Source organism: Falco naumanni, chromosome 5, assembly GCF_017639655.2.
Source record: "Falco naumanni isolate bFalNau1 chromosome 5, bFalNau1.pat, whole genome shotgun sequence".
NCBI classification, from domain to species: Eukaryota; Metazoa; Chordata; class Aves; order Falconiformes; family Falconidae; genus Falco; species Falco naumanni.
Window position 1 is genome coordinate 76,510,833 of NC_054058.1, and position 20,809 is coordinate 76,531,641.

At 40.2% G+C, this 20,809-nt stretch overlaps 1 protein-coding gene across 2 annotated transcripts in view; it reads right to left on the reverse strand.

Annotated features, from left to right (window-relative positions):
• The window catches only part of RELN (reelin), a 297,403-nt gene that overhangs the window by 204,953 nt on the left and 71,641 nt on the right, over positions 1-20,809 (reverse strand). For both annotated transcript variants that reach the window (XM_040594080.1, XM_040594079.1), the window contains exon 3: positions 6,980-7,115. In XM_040594080.1, coding sequence (XP_040450014.1) covers positions 6,980-7,115 — 136 coding nt within the window. The remainder of the gene's footprint in view (positions 1-6,979; positions 7,116-20,809) is intronic.

Below are 20,809 nucleotides of genomic sequence, written 5' to 3' on the forward strand. Positions count from 1 at the left end.
TTTGGTCAGTGGAGACCTAGGGCTTGATTCAGCTGCCTAAATACATCTAAAACAATTTGAAATGTCCTAAGGAAACTAGTGTAGCTACAGAGATGTTCTAGACCTACAGGTACCTCTCTTTAAATGTGGAACTTAATGTCAGGCCCTAGATGTTTATGGAACCAGACTGCACTCCCATTAACTCTCAACGGAGTTAGACACACAGCTCACAGATAACTGCCTACCTGGAGATATCTGCACATACTACCTCCAGTTGAAAAAACTTTAAAATCCCTTTAAGGAGTGGAAAATGAGGTGCAACCAGCTTCCACCCTCCCTTATGGTTTTCTTGCTTTGCTCTGAACGCTTTTGAATACTTACCATCACAGTACACTTTGTGTTACCACCTTCCACTACCAAAATTCCTGAAAACACCTCATTAGCCATCTCTGTTTACTTTACCACCACACAAAATAGACAAAGCTCAGACAAAACTAATAGACAAGCTAAATCTAATTGTGCACAGTCAGCTGAGTCTGTGCTGCTTGGGTCATACTTAGAGAAGCCACAATGATTCCATGCATGGTGTTTGCATTTCACTGGAAAATTAACAAACACAGAAGATGGAGGTGGTATTCTGGGCACCACATCAAAACGGGATATGAGAGTGGAGCCAAGATCTGAATCAAATATTGGCTTGTGATTTTCAGAATGTTACACATAACATTGATTGACAGTACAACAATGCCTCTACCCAGGGAAGTGGAAAACCAAGCAAAGGAGTAATTTTTCTTCATAGTTCCACCAAGCTGGCACACCAACAAGGAACAATTACTGATGATTTATTTTTTTCCACCCTTACTTTGCAATAAAGAGTAGGAACAGAACGGCAGCACTTAACTGAAGCAGGGTGCTGGTGCTTCACAGAACCCCAAAGCCAAGGCTGTCTCTACACTAAGGTTTCCATGTGAGTTATGACACACTTTTCAACGGGCTGCAATGATTGTAAATCATAGCAACAGCTAGGATGCTATGCACAACAATATACTTAATTGTACAATTCCGTTTCATCATAGGAACATTAGAGATAAAAACTTACATGACCATATAATTAAGAGTTGAGTGATTATATATAAATACAAGGGACTTAAGGAACCTTAGTTCTGATATTTGCTATTTCCTGTTTACTTTCCAGTTTTAATATTTGTGTGTATTATCATTGTGTATAGAGTAAACATAATTGTGTACTTAATCTTGAAGATAATCCTCTGTATTTCTTTCAAACAAATGAAAAAAACAGTAAACAGTGTCTTAAATGACAGCTTAGCTAAGTGGTTTACCAGGGGAATGTGGTACTTTCAGACAACATAGCCCTTTCCCATCCTGGCTAGAGGACTAATATAGCAAACCATGTAATCTTCTTGGATGTTTATTCAATACTTGCATAATTATTATCATAGGTCTTCTATAAATGCTTTAAATAGGTAACCAAGCCTCTCAATCACAGTCTTTATGTTCTGTAGTGTTTGTACAGCATGGTATTTCCAGTTCATACATTAACACCATTGCCAGTTCCTAGAAACAGGCTTAAATACAAGGGCATGAGAAGACCAGTTCTAGAACAGGGCACTCCAAATTTCCCAGAATGGAGTTGTATCGTTAGGTGATTATGGGAAAAGGCATACTCTCAGTGAAAAACACATCTCCTTTCTTGAAAGTTCCTTCCAAGTTTCTTTTAATAGTTCTGCCTCAGCATTCAGTTAAAACTTTCCAGGAGCTGGGCTGAGAACCAGTTGCTCCTGCCTTAGAAGCAATGTGCCAGTGCCCTGCCTCAGCAACCACAGCTCTCTTACCTCTGTCTTCATCGGGGGACACCACCACAACTATTCCTGTTCCCTTTTAGCCATTTGTGCCATAAGCTGTATGAATTAGGTGTCAAATAACGTACAACTGGGCCTTTCAGTACTTTCAAAGACTTCTCAATGTACAGAATTTTCAGATCACTTGTGATGGGTCACATTTCTTGCATGGGTTATTAGGCACTGCCTACAGACTCAGGCAGACAGCATTACAGAAGTCCAGTCAACAATTGGTAGAGGTTATAGTGAATATGTATATATATAGACACAATCATAAGACACTTGTTCAATGACTAGCAAAAATGGCTATGTAAGAAAATTACTTCTTTTCCAAAGTACTTTCTATAGCAACCTATTCTATTTAATACAGTAGCTGGAACTTCTAAAATAAACCATGCTGATGGTCAAAACACAATATGCTTTTGAAATTTAGGTCAGCTTTATCACTTTTACAAACTAGTAGGTTAAGCCATCTATAAAACAACAGGCTTAACAACCTAAGATGTAACCTGCTTAACAGCCACCATTATCCCTCCATGACAGGCTGAGCTTTAACTAGGTTAGCGTGAGCTTAGAGCAGAAATTACAAACAGTGAAACCTAGCAGAAGGATTAGGAAGATAATGTTTTACAAATTTGCACACCATCAGAGAAATTACTTGTTAGTGTAAAGGACAATCTACTATTTTTTGGTGGTAAAGAGCATTTACAGATCCTGGCAATTTCCTCAGAAGCCCCTGGTGCTCAACACCTGTTTAAAATGGTCCTAAGTTACTTTGTTTTGTAATAAATGATGCATTTTATCCTTCAGTTCCGTAGCTCATTTGAAAGTATCTATGGTGAAAAAATACTAAAAGGTTACACTGAGGTGGACTACAGGGACACTAGCAGCTTTCTGTGTTTCTCTTAGAAGTGTGCTTTATAAAAATGTACTTCTAAATATTTATTTGCCATAATAATGTACTTTGGGGGGGGGAATAGAGAATAAGCAACAATTTGCACATGATCAGTGGGGAAAAAAAAAAAAAAAAAAAAGGCTATTACCTGATTTTGCATAGAAGCAGGTTGGCTCCTGCCACCTTGCCCCATAGAGCGTAAGGTTCTGCACCATCCCTTGCCCTGGTGAAACCGGGGAGGAGGCTTGCCGAGTGAAGTGCGAGCCAAAGAAAGATATGTGGCTCCATCAGGTCAGGCAACATCTGGCAGTGGCTCAGCACTGTGTGCAATGGAAATAACTGGGCTACATCAAATTGTAGACATGAGGAATCTTCCAGCAGGGAAGGAAAGAAACAGAGTGCTGTGTTTGCTAGTTGCTGTACAAGGTGTGAATCCCAGCTTGCTGCATCCCTGCGTCTCCCACCCCCAAGAACAAGCCCATCTTCCTTGTAGGAGCTCCCTATGGCACTGAGCCCCACACCTCTCCCCACAGCATTCCCAGTTCCCCTTATCCCAAAGGATGAAAGCTTTGCTAGCCCTTCTTTCCTGCAACAGCAGCAATACTTTGGGTGTCCATCACTGGCTATTTTAGTAAACTAAATGTGGTCAGAAGCCATGCTTCTTAGCCATGCCTGGGAAACGCATGGGCTGGTAGCTGGAAACTGCCAAATTAATGCCAGGAAAATTTCTGGCAGCTCATACACAATCATGTTGTAGCAGGCAGGACTGTTGATAGGAATGTCCGAATTTACTGGTATAAATAATGCTCTACCTGGTTGCTGATTTTTATGAAACTTAGCACCTTGATATCCCAAACCCCTGTCACATTTGTTTTGTTATCAATGGGTACAAGAGCTACAGGGGAAGACAGACTGACAGCATCACCACACAAATCCTGTTTCGTAGGCATTCAGTCTTTTTAAGGACTGAGCTCTAGAAGAAGCATGGATGAAGCGAAAGGGAATTTTACCCATGGCATCTGCAGGGTCATGACTTCCCTGTGTCATGTTCATGCTCCCAGTGGAAGCCAGACCAGGTCAATAGTATGTGCAGTTAATAAAAGCTAGCCATGCACTGGCCTGTGAGAGATTTGCCTGGTGACCTTTGTGCAAATTGTCCAGGGAGAGGTATCAACGCTGCAAAAATGGCACAGCAAAGCTAGTGCTAATTAATAATCTTATTATCCATCCCCAAAGAGGTCAAAGACCAATGAGTTGATGTGAATTCACAGACATATTGGCAACAAAGAGTGTAGGAAGCTTTTACCTATGTTGCACTGTTGTCAGTCTATAAATTCACATACCTTCTGTAAATATTTAAAATTTATATTAAATGAAACTTAAGTTAAATTAATTAAAATTAATTTATATTACATTTAAACTAGACTGGTAGTTAGTCTCAAGTGTTAAAAAAATCTTGTTTACGTTAGTTGTTTACTATAGAGGAGCAAATGGAGATGAACAAGGTAGAGCCAAATCTCTGGAAATCCTGAAGTCAGAGAAGCGGGTAAGGCAGGCAGACTAACACCACACCAAAAAAATAGCTTTGTTTACTGTAACTTGTGATTTAGTAGGCAGGGGAAACAACAGCTGAAGCAAGAAAGTGTGGGCAGCTGAAGAAAAAATGAGGAGGACTGGAGGTAAAACATATCCCTCCTCTATTCATTTTCTTCAACTGATGATCACATTTACCCAGAAGTCTTGCAGCCAAATGTGATCCTGGAGTAAACACTGACTTCAGAGCAGCTGAGCCTTTCCACTCTTGTCTGAATTTGTCCTACAGGACATCAAACTGATCTAACTGCATTGGTTTGCTCATCCTCAAAGTCAAACAAGTATCACCCGTGGAGCATCCTTATACCATGGGGTGAGGCAGTCTGTAAAGCCACTGAGACTGACAGACACCTGGGTCAGGGCGCTGGGAGCAGCTGTGCTGCTGGGCAGGATCAGACCTCTCAGCCCTGACGGTTTCATGGATAGCAAGGAAAGACAGTTTTGGTGTCTGCGCCCAGGCTGCTGACACACATTGGTATACATCCATGCTGTAAATTGCATAGTCGAGAATAAATTCAGATTTCTGCTATGTATGCTCTGCACACTGCGGCATGGCTAAGGGCTTTGCTAAGATAGTACAAACACCACCATTTTTGAAGAGGTGCTAATGGTGAAGAGGTGCATTATGGCTTATACAAACTGGGAATTACAGGTTGGATTTCCAAAACTGTTTGATGCTGACCTAACCGTTTCCACTGAAGCCAGTGATGAACCTTCCATTGATTTAAAGACTCTAAGGTAAGGACCCATTGCCTTAGAGAACAGCCCTTTAATTTCACTTAAATGGGAATGAGCAATCACAGTAGTATTTTTATTTCTAGAGAGCTACTTGTCACCTCTTCTTCAACAATGCTGAACATGAACAAAAAAACCCAGTACAAAACTATGGGGGTGGGCAGGGTGGGGAATCAGTCACAGGAAAACAAAGAGCTGTTTATAAACTGACCTCAAAATGTGCAATGCAGGGTCACATCTCTCAGAAATAAATACATTCTCAGTCACTGTGCAAGCTAGGACCAACAGTTATTTCTTGAATACCAGGAAAAACAAAAATCTGAGAAAGAAAGGGAGTAAGCTAGAATATGCAGACAAGATGCACATCTCATACCTCGCTTTTCTCAGGAAGCTCAAAGAACAAAATTTAGCTGCTACAACTTGATCAACAAAGGAAACTATTTTTAAAGAAGAATTAAAGGAAGTATAAAATTCACAGATTTTCCACAGAAAAAACATAGTTGACAGATTTCCTCAAGGAGACTAACTTTTATGATACAGAATTTAAGTAAAACAGTGACAGTATTTTCTCCCATATTTCATCAAATTTGACTTTTTTCAAATAGTGAATGGGAATCTTAACTACTGTAAACAGCTACAGCTTCTCTGGCACACTGTAGAAAATACTAAGAAACAAATATATTCTCAGAAGAGAGTTACTGCTCATCAAAACTAATATTTTTCCCAATTTACGTTTAGAAGTTCAGAAGAAAAAGAAAACTAGAAATAAAATTCTCTTGACATTGTCATTGCAGCTCATAAATAACGTACTGTAACAGCATAGGCAAAAAAAAAAAAAAAAAAGCATTATGTGGGAAAAGGGAACTATCAAAGATACAGATCAATCAGTCAACAGGTACCATGTCCACCATCAGCAACTTATGTTCTCAAAGAAGTCAGTCACTCACTTTCTACTTTTTATAACATGTTAAACAGCTTATGTGGGGCACTTACCTGCAGCTTCCTGGTATAGGCAGAAAGGGAATAATAGTCAGAAGATTTGTTTTGACAAACAGGACAGCCACAGGAACACTGAAATGTTGCAACTGTTCACTTATCTAATTAGGAAGCAATCTGAGTTTTTTCTATGAACGGGTCAAACTTGAAATATTTCCTACTCCCAAATCCACTTCAGTTGTATTTTCTCTCTTAAATCTGATCCACCAAAATTCTGGGACAAATAGTTAGAAATTACTTTAATGTAAAAAACAGCAAAAGATATTCTAATAATTCATGTCTGTGTGTTTTGTTAGAACTTTATATAGTACTAAATCATCAAATGACACCTTAGGTCTTCAAAACTAATTACCAAAAAGCCTGTAAGAATAACCTCTTGGTTTTCTCCAGGTTGTAAACTAGCTGGACTAAGCAGAAGTTAAAAGTCTTTGTTACTAGGAACAGTAAGTACCTAAGTATGACTACTCTCAAATACTTGTATTTTATGTTGAAGCTTACAATCTGAATAATGCACCTGTGTGGAGTTCTAGCTCTCATTAAATGCAAGAGATTTAGGTCTGCAAAAAATTAGGTCAGTGCAAATGTGCTGTATACTTAAAAGGATCGATGATATGATTAATAACTGAGAGGAATCAATTTCTATTGAAATGCTAGGCTTGATGCACTTGTACATCATTGCACTGACAGCATGCTACATGACAAAACACTATGTCCTTCCTAGAAGCTTTGAAATATAAAGTCTGAATATGCACAGAAACCCTTCAGCCAGGAAGAACTCAATATTCTTACTTTTCATTAAAGTCTACAGTTTTCAGGACCGACTCCTTGATCCAGACTTAAGGTTCTAGTACAAGCAGGTTAGATCTCTTCATTATCTCCCAAGTAATTATCTTCTCATAGGCATTGTGATTCATATACCTACATGAAGTTGACGCAGCCTGTCCCCGCAGGTGGAGCAATCCAAACAAAACTGAGGTTTGTAGTCGGGAGATGGCTCACGTGTGATGCAACCACGCTGCACATAAACTGGTTTCCAAACTGGTGGTCAGACATTATTCCTACAAGAAAGACACAGGGGAGATAAACAGTAACACATGTTAATGGCTCATTGCAAGGTGCTAACAAACTGAGAAATACATCTGCCATGTGTTTCATCATGACAACACAGGGAAAAAAACAAGACTATGCCACTGAGTAATTAGAATTCGTGCCAATGAAAACATTGGAGCTGGCCTTTGCTTGAGCCAAGGCTAACTGTATTTACTACAAGGCTCCATGGATTTACTACCGTTATTCTTCATGAGACCAATACCAGAGGAATTATTTGCATTTTTAAAGGAGAATATGGATCACAGTTACTGTAAATCAATATTATTCTATTACCTGATTTACACCCATTACGGATCTAAAAGAAAATATAAACCTGAAGGAAAAAAATGCTATCTTTTAATAATCAAAATGAAGCCGTTAAGAGAAAGGTGCTCTCTTTTAGTAGACAGGCACACCTATTTGGAAAAAAGCAGATGAACTTTGGATTCACAAACTCTTCTGATCTGAAATAAAAGCAGCAACCTTCAGCAGGTTTACCAGTACACATTCCTTTGAAAAATTTTTTATCAGCCTCTAATACATGGATGAATGTAAATGTCATCTATTAATCACTCCCTCTGGAATTCGCTGCAGTTCATCGTTAGACAAAAGAACTGTATTTTTTAACAACAAAACAGTATCAGACAGCAACCTTCTCCCCCTCAGAGCCCTTCTGTAGTTTCCTACAAGTTAGTGCAAACTGGGTTGTTTGTTTAACACCCTCCTTTGGCTTAAAGTATGTCAGTCTTACTTGAGTGGAGTACTATGCCTTTAATCCTAGTACATTAAACAGTAAATGTTGAAACTATTCTTTTGAATGCACTTATCAGAAGGAAATGCCTTGTTCCAGGTCACTTTAAATACTGAACCTTCAGTCCAGAAAATAGTGACATGGGCTGAAAGATGGCTAGTAGGATCAAAAGGAAAAGCAAATGATAGCAGGTACCTCTGTGTTCAACCAGGTCACTGTAAGCTGTTGGGTGACTGTATCTCAGAAAGTTTATGGTGGCTGGTATTCCTTATATTTACTTGTTGCAATTCAAACAACAGAGAAACAAAACCCATCTCTGCTCCCGAGAATCCTCTACAACTGTTCTTGATGACAATTCTTCTGTCATGTGAACCCAGCAATCTCTCTTCACCCTTCACAGATCCGGAGGTGGAAGGAATTCAAGAGCAAGAAATTGCCACGAAGGAGGGGGATGAGGGGGACGAATCCTTCCTAATGCAAACAGTCTGCTCCACCTGGTGCCTCGGCAAGGACTGCCCAGCCAGCAGCATGTTGCACGGAGGACGACTGTCTCACAAGCAAACCGTTTAGCATTTTATAAATCAAAAATAACATCTGAAATCCCATTCAGGTACTCGTGAGGATTGTAGACTATAGCTCAGCTTTACATATGTCATTTACCCTAAGGGCTATCAAATTCTAAAACAGCTTCAATTTCTTGGGGAGGGGGGAGAAATGAAGCCATAGTGAGTTTAAGTAGTGTGTCCCAGGAATGACAGGAGGCAGTGGGTGATGGCAGTGATGCCTGTATCTTTCGCAAAGGACCAGAGTCTTCTCACTCAGGGTCTCTCTGTTAGTTCCCCACTGAAGCAATACACATGAAGTTTTCCATCATTCACACAGCTACACCTTTCAGCTCAAATCCTCAAGCAATGCTAAAGCCCGTTGGGGCACGATGGCCACAGGAAAGGCTCAGGCTCCCCTGGATGAACCTATTTTCTGTAGAGCAGTAGAAGGGAAACACAGGGAGGTGTTATTTCACTAACTGTTGCTTATTGCAGGACACTAGATAGAGATGAGGTTTGGCCATCTCTTGCCTCGCTGTGTTAAATCTTTGTTTGCCTGCCTTGGCTAACCGGGAGGGGTGGCATTAACATCCTCAAAGAAACCCACATGACCGGTGGGACCCGCTGTCCTGTCTTCAGCCTCACTAATGAAGTCTATCCAGTGGTGCCCTGCTGAGACAGGCGTGTCAAAAAATATGCCCAGAGAGGTCCCTCACAGAGCGAGTGCTATCTAGGCAACTGCTTTGCTTTGCTGAGGGTGAAAGGTGGTAACTCTGTTTCCTTCCCAAAGTCGTGAGTCTAGTCCCTCTCTCTTTGAAGTTTGTGCTAAAGCCAGTGACTTCAGTGATGGCACTCTGGGACTGACACGGTGCACCAGCTCTCATCTATCATCATTTCTGGCTGCACAATGGGAAACACAACTACGGACTTTATCAGGTTAATTGAAAACCAGATGCTGTCAGGGGAGAAAGAGGAACAGCCCTTCAATTTGAAGGAATCTCCCTCTCTCCAGAGCCAGCCAAATACAAGGGAGGACAAAGCCTGCCCTTACCCCAGTCCCCAGCCAGGGGACAGGCACGCCAGCTTGGCCAGCTTGGGGAATGTGACCGCTTCCCTCCTTGGCAGCGACTTGTGAGTTAATGAATTCCCTAGGTTTCAGACAGTAGACTGCAAAAATGTGTCTAATACATCAAACACGTACAACATCTGTGGAGAATTTCTTTTTCCTTTGATTTACAGTTTAAAAAAAGAACAACTTTACAGTAACTAGAATAAATTCTAACCAATGAAAAACAACAACTCATTCATGTTTTTGTGGAAAAGAGTCAATGAATTGCACAAGAAATACTCAAATTTTATCATTGTGTCACCATTTTATCTTTAAATTTATTAATAATTTATTGTGATAGTTTTTACAATAAAAATTACACCTCATCTGCTGAACCTTTACTGGGTACATCGACTCCATTTTGGAGTTCAGCGGCTTCACAATATTTCACAGTAACTAAATAGTGAAACTTCCGTGAGCCACAGAGTGGTATCCAAAAAAACCTTTTTCATGTTTAAACCCCAAAGTTTCCTACTGAAAAGGTGAACATAAAAATCACCAAAATGCCAGAAATGGAGCAATGCAATGGATACTAAGAACTTACTAAGTTAAGGATAAAGAATAATATTTCTCCTCCTTGCTTCCAGTCCTTTTGCAATCCCCTGCTATGGAAGACAGCTCCTTCCTTCTCCTCCATCTCCTCTCCAACTTGACAAGCTGCTTCCCAAACTCAACATTTGCCCCATAACAAATCGGAGGACAAATGTGAAACAGCATTCTGCTGCTACAAAAAAAGGAAATTAATATAGGACAAGCCTGATTATATATCAGCTCTTGAAACAAAACTGTATCCCATATGTACCTCAGATGGCTTCAAAGACACTTGTTTAAGGCATTTGGCTCAGGTCAACATTGTTCTACAGGCATCCCCCCTCATGTCCTGTTGACCAGTACAACTATATACATTCAAGTCTAGTGTTTAAAAAAGTAAAAATCTTAAGGTAAAATTTTAAGATCCACCTGTCTACAACTCTATAAACACTTTTACAAATAACCAAGTGTTTCCATGTGACTTACTGGACGCTGAAACGTTCAAAGGTTTGCAACAGCTACACATCCACAGCTCTAAAACAACCTACATGCAAAGATGCTGTTAGCATCACTTTGAACTCCTGCTCCCTTTGTTTTTACAGCGTGCACTCATCATACTGACACGTTTCAGACAATTGCACCTTCTAGATTCTCCAGCCTCTAAAATTTCTGAGGCTTTAGAGGTCTCAGCGTAATACTACAAATCCCAGACATGCTTTGTACCTGGCAACAGCACTGCTAGAACTAGATGTGTTCAGTTCCTCTAAGATTTAACTCAGCAGCTGTTTTTATTGTGTAAACTTTTAAAAACATGGTTAGCCCTATTCAATGCGCTATCTATAGTCAGTGAATCAACTTCTATGTAAAGAAGTAGATTTCAAGAGATAGATTAAATAAAAGACATCCAGGGACAGAGAAAAATTATTGAATGGAAAAATCTTAGGTGAAGTCAGATGACAATGCATAGTTTCAAACTTTATATATGGAAAATTACTTTATTTAGAATCAGAATGACTAGTAGAAGTCTAGCAACTAAAGCAGGGGAATGTTTTGCCCCTTTTATAAGGCCAGAGGAAGGTGAGCAAGAGGCGAAGATGCTGTTTTAGGTGGTCCATAAATAGCCAAGCACAAGTGCAGTTCCTGAACTTCTTATTACTTTCATCTTGTGTAGCTTCTCCAAAAGGGAGAGCTAGAGGATAGGAACTGTTCTCCCAGCTGGGCCCCCCAGAAGCCAAAAGATGGGGTTTTTTTCTACTGGTAGAGCTTGGGAAGCATCTAGCGGTGCAGATACATGCACTAGATTTTCATCATTGTCTGCTTTCTAGGTCTAAGAAATGTGGATTTGTAATAGTCCTGACTTACATGTGGCAACTATGTAATGTTCCTTATTACAACACGATGTATCCTTCTTATGCATCCTCATTAGAAAACAGTTTCCTAAACCAAAACTTTATGCAAGGAGTTCATCTGCACATCAAGGTCCTTGGTAAATCCTTCATCAAGGCTAAGTCTCAACAGACTTTCCAGTGCTCAGCCAGATGGTAAGTAGTCTACTGTTTCCTACTTATTATATTAATTATGATATTAAAGGAGAGAGTTAATGTTAAACGTTAAATACAGGTGTAAAACAAATGACTGCTTGTGTTGGTTTGTGTTCTTTTTTTTTTATGCTGCCTCTAAACTGATTCTCTGCTACATACTTCCATTTTCAAAGTTACGCATGAGTGACAGCAAAATGCCAAACATAAAATATTGATGAAATACCAAGAAAATAAAGCTGTAAGTAACCAAATCCCACTGGGATCTTTGGGAAAGTAATAATTCCTGATAGTAAATAATAAATTTCAGTCAGAAATAAACACCTTCAAATTAGATTTTTTGTTATGTAAAAATGAATTACCTAGTCCTAGGAACAGTCTTTTCCCTTAGAAAACAGAGCTGGGGACCTACATTCTCCACCCAGGCTCTAGCATCTCAAAGGGCAATCCATAAACCCACAAGATAAGCATGGTTCTGCCTGGTGCTACGAAGCAGGGAGCGATGCAAATGGGAGTGTGCCAGAATACACCTCCCATGCTGAACCCCACGCTAAAGTGGCCAGACTAAAGTCTGCAGCTTGCTCCTCCCATGCAGCACCAGGGACTTGTTCTGAGAAGGGATGTAGGACAATTCATTTTTTTCGCAACGGAGAGATGCTTGTAGCCATATTTTTTATAATAATCTATCATTTAAAGCAACCCCTTTGGCAGAAAGCTTATGCCCATAGTCTCTTCTTCCCAGAAGCACATCCTTTCTATGAAGTTGAAGATCAATTGTATCCAGAGGTCCCCTCATTCTCCTGTTGCATATAAGACCACACTACTCAGATGCAAGAGTGTTGGGATAAGTGACATAGCTTAGTGGCTACTGACAAGGAGCCTGGCTTTTTAGTAAAGTCCCTGTGGGACAGGTCTCCAGGACCACCACAGAACCAGGGTTCTCCTGCAAGTTAAGGGAAAGCCACATGCCTCTCTACATTGTTTGAGGAGCCACAGAGGCTGAGGCACAGTTGGGCACATAGCTGGCAAGATGCAAATTCACAGAAATCCAAGTGCAGGCCCTAAGGAAGTCTTCAGGCTAAAATCTATTCACTGAACGTATATAGACACCAAGTGCATTTTACAGCTGCTGAAGCTGCAGCTCTCAGGCCACATTTTCAGAGCTAGCACCTCCCTTTGTCCTAGGTCACTTTGGATGTTTAAAGGCCTGTTTTGATCCTTACCTGTAAATACATGTGAAAATGAAATACGTGATTTCCCTGAATGCTATAGTGAAATAATGGTTTATTTTTAGTTACTGGAAGAATACTGGAGCAACATCCTTAAGCTATTATGAACCCCTTTCAGGTCTCTGAAATGTAAGTCCTAAAATCCCGTAGAGAACTTGTGGTAGGAAGAAAACAAGTTTCTTTCTGTTTGCGGGTTTTTTTTTTTTTTTGTTGTTGTTTGTTTGTTTTTTTAATAAAAAATCCAAACAAATATATGTTTAAGAAAAATATCAGTAGTCTCTGTTAAAAAGGACTGCTGGAGTAAATAAATATCTGGAGCTGGTAACTATAATTTCTAAAACGTGAACAGAACAGTACAATTATGAGCTCATACAGTTTCTACTCAAGCAAGCAGCCAGCTAAAGGCAACTGAATTAGCCCTGCAAGTTCCTTTCAAAGTAAACAAAGCTGCAGAATCTGGCCCTAAGTGGACCGCACCCACCTAGCTAAAATATGCTCTTGTTGATTGATTTTTGGGGGATGATTTCATTCTGCTTCACAGGAAAAACACATCTCGTTTGATAGAATGTAACAGACTGCTAAAGCACTTGGTGGCCCTTGTGATCAATTAAGGGTCAGGATGGTTTGATAAATGATTAAACAGTATGAAGAAACAAAAGACCAGCAACCATCAGATACATTCTTCCACCCAGCAATATATTACCTTTATCTTTCTTGAAGTCATGTGTTTGTTTCACTATGACTATCACCACTTCATTATTAAATAACAAATCCTTTCAGCATGTGCAATGTTGGGCAAAATATCCTCCACAGGCTAAGAACAGTAGAAAAAAATGGATAAGTGTATAACAACTTAAAGTCTGTCACTAAAATCCATAACTCCTTTTATGGTCAGGAGCCAACTTGAGCCTGAATACAGCAATCTGATTCCTGGGGGGGTACTGCTGTGCTGAAGTGACTCAGACTTGGGACAAGTTATGGGGTTTATAACCTTTTGATACATATACAAAATTTACATGTGTTTTTTTATATAGTTCTGAAAACAACAATTTATTGGAAGTTCACATTTGAATTACATTCACAATTTGTGATCTAGGTACGAAGCAGATTCAGTAAGGGCATTTAGGTGCTAACAAGAGCAGTGGTTTATGTTCACGTTTTTTGAATACTGAAGCAAGCACTTCACTAGAAACGCAGGTCTGCAAGAATGAACAGATTTATGAAAACTTTCTCTGAAAGAGAGAATATTTTTTTTTTGCTTAATCTCTCTTTTAATGTTCTACTTTTAAGGGATTGTTAATCAAAACTTTTGAGCAGCCTTTTGTTAGAACCCACTTAGGGGTATAATTTCATCTCAGGGATTTATGAGTGCTGGTCTCATTAAACCTAACAGGAGTTACACATATGGAAATTGTGGTGCACAGGGAGGAGAATATCTCCTTTAATTTGCATAATTCCCCAAGACACTGAATGAGCCCCTTGTGTAATTCGCGATATGGCAGCGTGAGTCAGGGGGCGGGGGTGGTGAGACCCTGCTCTGCAGCGTGTTGGTGGTTTTAGGGTAGCTGTTGTCAGGAAGAAGAGAGGACAATTTACAGCTAAAGTCTAAGTGCTCCATAGAGAGCAACACAGTACTAAGTGCTCCAAGGCAAGTAGATTTAGTAACAGTAAACAGGGACCGGCAGTAATATAAATAGAAAATGCTAATAAGCTACTGTGTTGCTGAAATATAGAAGAAAAAACAACTCTTTTCAAAGGCTTGAGCCAAAATCTATTTTAAATGTTTTCCTAACATCCCCAGCATGTTTTGTAGTAGCAACTTCTATATTTTTCTTTACAGAAACCTGTGAGGCTGATATGGAATGAAGGTATCAGCTTTACATAGGTCTATTTTAGCAACGTGTTCCAGTTTACTTTCTTGCAGAAAAGCAGCTGTCCCTGGTTTGCATTCACTTACCTTTTGTGTTTGTTTTTTTCATTGTGACCATATTTGGCTGATGAGTATCCCATCCATATGAGCAACTCTTGTACAACTTCCCTAAAGTATCAGGTTGTTCTGAATCTTTCCACTTCACAAACCTATATGTGTCCCAGGAGCCAAACAGACATGCTGCTCGATAGGTTTTGTACCAGTGACAAATGTGACAAAGGACCACCTTGTTAACGCACCAGGCATCTGCTCCCACCAGACTCATTCTCAGGGCCAGCAGTAACTACATCTTTTTCCTTATAGCAGTGACAATTCACCAAGGCAGCACCGGAGCCCCTGGAATTGCCCTGAATTTGCTTTGGTAGAGGTGAAACTACAAACCAGAAGTCTTAACTGACAAAACCATACTGACCTGCTCACTTAGAGCCATGAACCAACCAAACCTCCCTGCTTACCAGCGCAAGTAACATCAAATGAAACAACTAGAAAACAACCACACGGCCCAGTAAAAAGTTCCAGCCCTCATCTGTAACACATACATCCTGGCTGGATCTATAAAGCATCCTTTATTAAGCATTAGCTTCCAAAAAAAATTTTTAATTAACTAATCTTCACCCCAGACTTTAGCTGTACTGGGCTGAGCCATTTGCAACTCACCACACCCCTTCTCTGGCTATACTGGTGCTGGTGACACATCCCAATATCCTGTTTGCTCTTCTATAGTCTGGTATGACTATGGGATAATGGCTTCAAGGCTTTACCTACAAAACTGTTAAGTCTCTCTAATTTATTTTAAATGAACTTAACGGTTTCTGGCAGCAGTTTGGCTTGTAACGCGTTTCCTTTATTTTGATCCTTCGCCCACAGACATATTTTGCATTTGCCCGCATTGCCATCATGCCTCAGTCCCTGAAGGACACACTCAGCGTCTGGTATCTTCTTTGCACTTGCACCCTCCCTAATTACATCTCTGTTATCAAATCATTGGTGAACTCTGATGTTTTAAAAATTAATAGCTTCCTCCAAAGCAAATTACATCAGTCAAACCAATCAATAAGGATAACTATATAATGAAACCAGAGGGACTTCCACGGAAATCTTTTTACAGTCGAAGTATTTGTCATTTACAGGCATCTCTTCCTGTTTTGGAGTGATGTTGTTATGCAAGTTATTCTGTCCTATTCCCCAATTCCGTATCTCAGACAATCTGAAAGTCAACTTGAAACCATGTATTGCATACAGAAGCCACAGTGTGTCCCTCGTCAGCACCGGCTGCAACAACTCCACAAAACTGGAGACAGGAGGTAGTTTCTATTCAGAGGAGCACTCCTGGAGATATTCCAGGTCTCCTGATCCCCTCCCCACATCTCGGCAATGCCCACGTTCAGGTGGGCTGTGTAAGGCCTTCTACAGCCCCACAGTCCCTTGCTGGAACACTGAAGTGACCTAGGTACATCCAGTCCCAGAACCTCTGGGAGATTTTTGGGGCAGGGGTATCCTGTAAAAGCCTTTCCTATCTGCTCAGGAAAGGTTGTGTGCAGGAGCTACACATCTGTGAGGGAAAAGCTGGCTGTGGCAATCACAGAATATGGTTTTATCTTCATACATTTAAACATGGCCAACCACTACAACGTGCAATTCGTGAACACTAGTTACAGCGTCTGTTAACACTGTGTTCAGGAGTGAAGACATTTGCATTTTTTTCAGCAGTTGACACTAGTGACACAGAAGCACTGGTTTGCCTCTTTGGGAGTTGAGGAAAGAGTTACAAATTCCTCAGGATTCATAAATATAAAAACTAGAACTGTAAGTAAAGCTGCTTAATGGGCACCATGGTCATTCTCAGCCTCTAAAAAGGGATTGAAAGGAGCTGAGAAACCACCAAACAAGTTAGTGGGAGAGATAAAGGAGAAATAGGGAAGGAAAAATGGTTTTGTGGGTTGAATGGAGACATTTCAATTAAAATTGTCAATCTCCAGTTGTTCTTTTTTTGAAACTATGCTGAGATTCAACACCGCTGGCTGAAACCCACCAGTATCTCTTTCCAGAACACGAGTGGTGGAAGGAAGCACAGCCCTGTACACCACCTGTATGCTCCACAGATGTTCCGACATATCAAGAGAAAACCTGCTGGATTTACCTCCTCTGTAACCATAAAGCTATCACATTTACAGCTTTTATAGCACAGAAGACCCAAACTGAGGATGCTCTGGCTGGCAGTGGTGACAAGGCTTTAAGCCTGAGCTAAATCATCCCCGGGTGGGTGAGTGTGTGCTCAGACAGGTGCTGTGTACCGACTGCAAGAGGGGGGGAGCTTGGAGGTGCCAGCAGGCTGAAAGCAGCACCAGCCACCAACGCCCAACTGACCCCACCAGGGTGATACCCTGGCCATGCAGCGTCACCTCGCTGTCACCAGGGAGGTGCGCAGGGGCAACAGAGGCAGAAGCATTGGTATTCAGGTACTCTGTAAAGCTGCAGTTTGAAAATCAAAGTATTTCCCTGTTACATGCTTCTCACTTTCATCACCAAAGTAGAAGTATCAACTATGATTTGCAGACTTCCATAGTATGTTTGGCAAAAGAGAAAAATGCCTTTTCTACAAACACTCAAAACAGTTGCTTTAATTCTTTATGCCTCTTTTTTTGGTCATTATTACAGGACAAAACAGAAAACTGGAACTTGATCACTGCAGAGTCTGGCAGTTGTTCCCTTTCCCTTATGAAATGGGCAACAGTTTACTTGGCTTTTGTTCTACCTTAAATACTGCAATGATCCCACTCTTTGCAACTTCATGCTGCATCTCCCACACTAATCAGCAATGGACTATACTGTTAAGAGTATTTCACTAAGAAGTTACTAAAGAGCACAGCAGCATGCCCAGCAGTCTGAATTTCTGCCCCCTGAAAGCAGAATGGTACCCGTGGAAAAAAAAAAGCTCCTCAGAATACATGTTACAAGCTGACAAAAATGAACAGCTGCAAAACTTTCAGGAAACAAAACCTAAATACAAAACTTTACACTTAAAATAAGACAGAATAATCACAGCCAACAAGTCCAGAGGGAGAGCAAATTATTTTACTCGTTCCTTTCCATATTACTACTTTTAACTCTAGTGAGAAAAAAAAAGTCATGAGAAAAAATCTGGTGCAATGTCCCCCAGCCATATGGTATATATTAAGACACATAGGACAGCCAGAAAATCATAACGCTGCCCTTTTATTTCTATCTGACAACACATATTCTTAGTTGAGAGTTGCAAGAAATCAGAGGAGAAAGTAATTCTGCATTTCATTCCATCGCCTGAAACTTACTTGTTCTAGACAAAACATTACCAATTCCAAATATGCAAGAGCACTTCCAGATCAAAGAAAGGCAAATAAAAGCGAACTACCCCAAAGAAAAAAAACAAACCAACCAGTAACCCTCTTGTAAAGTATCAGTCAATGTAAACAGTAATTTTGGGGGAAAAGACTGCTGTTATTGAAGTGTTTATGCTCAAAAGAGCACTTTATGACTAAAGACTGATCATCTGCCATCTTTTCATGTTTAGTATAGGATCTTAAAATGCTGCCCTGGGAGCGCTGTAATGCAGTTGCTGTTGGGTCAGCCCAATGACAGGGCTGAGCTGTATCCCCCTGCCCAGCACACACAGCTCCACAGACATGGGTGAGATGCAGCCCCCTCTATGGTTGGTGTCCTATCCACTTATAGGGGGAAAAAATTAAAACATCAACAATACACACATCTGAAGCCTAGTCAATGTTCGTGTGACAGCAGCCAATACCACAATGTGTGTGAAAATCAAGTATGTTACAGAAATAGGGTGCAGAGGGCCTTCACTACGTGACCTCTATGAACCACGGCATTGCTGGAAGGAAGAAAGCTTCATCTAGAACTATCGCAATATGAGGAGAAAACCAAGCAAACTATCACCTGGAAGTGGTCTGAGTTGCATTTCAAGATCTGGGACGGAAGTGAGAAAAAAATATTTGGGCTCCAGGTTGTGACATGCTGGGGGTGAGTGGGAGCAGAGCACCTCCAGTGCTCCTACTGTGGGTCTTTCAACTAGATGCTTGAATTTAATCTTAAAATTTGCTTGATTCAGTTCCACGAATGAACACTTAGCTGAAAACCTGTCTCTTTGAGTAAATAACCCCCATTGCAACTGTAGTGGGATGTATGTTCCAAGATTCTATGGCAGTTTTTTAAAAAGTTTAAAAAAATACAATAAGTCAAAGTAATGCCCAAGAGACTTGAACTACAGAGCAGTAGTCCCATTAACATGTGAAGAGAAGGCTAAAAATACAAAGATTAAAACATGTCTCTCCCTTTTGACCTGCTACTGTGCACTTAACAAGAAAAATATCTCAAAGAGCTGCAGCCCTACAGCAAAGTTCCCCCCTTCATTACTGCTTTGCAATATGATGAAATCAATAGGAAAGTGTGTGTGTCAGAAAAGGAGAAATTTGACTTTCCATCTCTAGGTCTTACCTACATTTCTGCTTGTTCAAAACAGATTAGCAACTCAGAAAATGAGCAGATTTCCTGATTTACATTAATCTCAGCCCAGCCACATATGCTAATTGAGATGGTTTCCTGCTAGGACTTTCAGCTACTTTGCAGTTGCGACTTTGCTGTCTCACGCTGTAACATCAGCTCTCACAAATATCAACCCTTCTCCACATGTCTGTGTTCTCTATTCTGATACTGATGCTTTTCTGGGAAGGCATCTATTAATCTATGAATGGACTTAGTGCTTCTGGATCTTGTTCCCCATTGATAGAGAAACTAGTATATAAAAGGATATTTCTGGTAAATAACATGCTTACCAAAACTGAGTAGATCTACAAATAGGACCAAATATGCCAGATAGTTTGATCTGGAAAAACATGGGAGCCTAAAGCTGGCTGACAGGAGTTATTATGGAGTGCCATGGCCAAATCATCACTGATGAAGGGGACTATTGGTTAAAATATGCTTCTTGGGTAGCTGATGCCTACTTTCACACGAGTGAATCCAAAAGGTGACAGAGCCATTCTGCAGTGAGACTGAAGACAGCGTCACTGTGGCCTCCTGAGGAAGCTACTGCATGTCTGCAAGCAAGCAAAGACATGATGCAGTGGGGAATGCCCGTGTCCCACTTCTACAAAAAAAATATTCATGATAAGAGCATTTGTGATCACTAATTGTAGCTGTAATTAATTTTATACACTCCGTGCTTAAGAACACTGCCTAGTCTTTATTTTGCAGTTTATCTCAATGAATTGCCACATTTCAATTTGAAATAATTTCCACAATTCTTTTTCCATCTATTTTTCATTTTAAAATTATGAAATATCCAGCAGTGCAGGTTGTCCCTGCAATATGTCAAAGCTCAAGGGTTGCCAATACTCTGCATATAGGTGTATACGGGAATATTTTTTTCTGGAGATACATGCAAGTTATTATTACTTACACAGCTCTATGCAGCGTAGTACAGAGTACATACAGCTCTTTGGAAATTACATCTAAGCTTAAAATAGATAGCCTTACTTTGAAAGCCATAGGGAAATAATAATAATGGAAAGACCAAAACCATGCAAAACGTGCAATATTCTCTTCCAGCTTTTGAATGTTTCTTTTTTCCTTGTTCCTTCTTAGATTATGTATTTAAGAGATATTTTTTAAATAGAAAATAAAGGATATTAAGCATTTTATCGCATGCAAATACACAGACCCTCACAGTGTGACCTAAGCCCAGATCTGTCCAATGCATATCAGCAACTTATACCACTTGAACTATCTTATCGTTAAGTTTGGCTATGCTGAAATCACTTCCCTGAATAATTAGACTCATGTGGTCACCTCCAAATTAGCTTTCAGCTGCTCAAGTCAGTTATTGATAAGAACACATAAAGTTGTAAAACTTCTATAAAAACTGAGTAAACACTTCAGTGGTTAGCCTCTGATAACTTCCACAGGTATAGTCCAGACCACTTAAACCTATAATTTAGATGCTTCATGAGCCATTCCTCACACAGTAAATGATTAC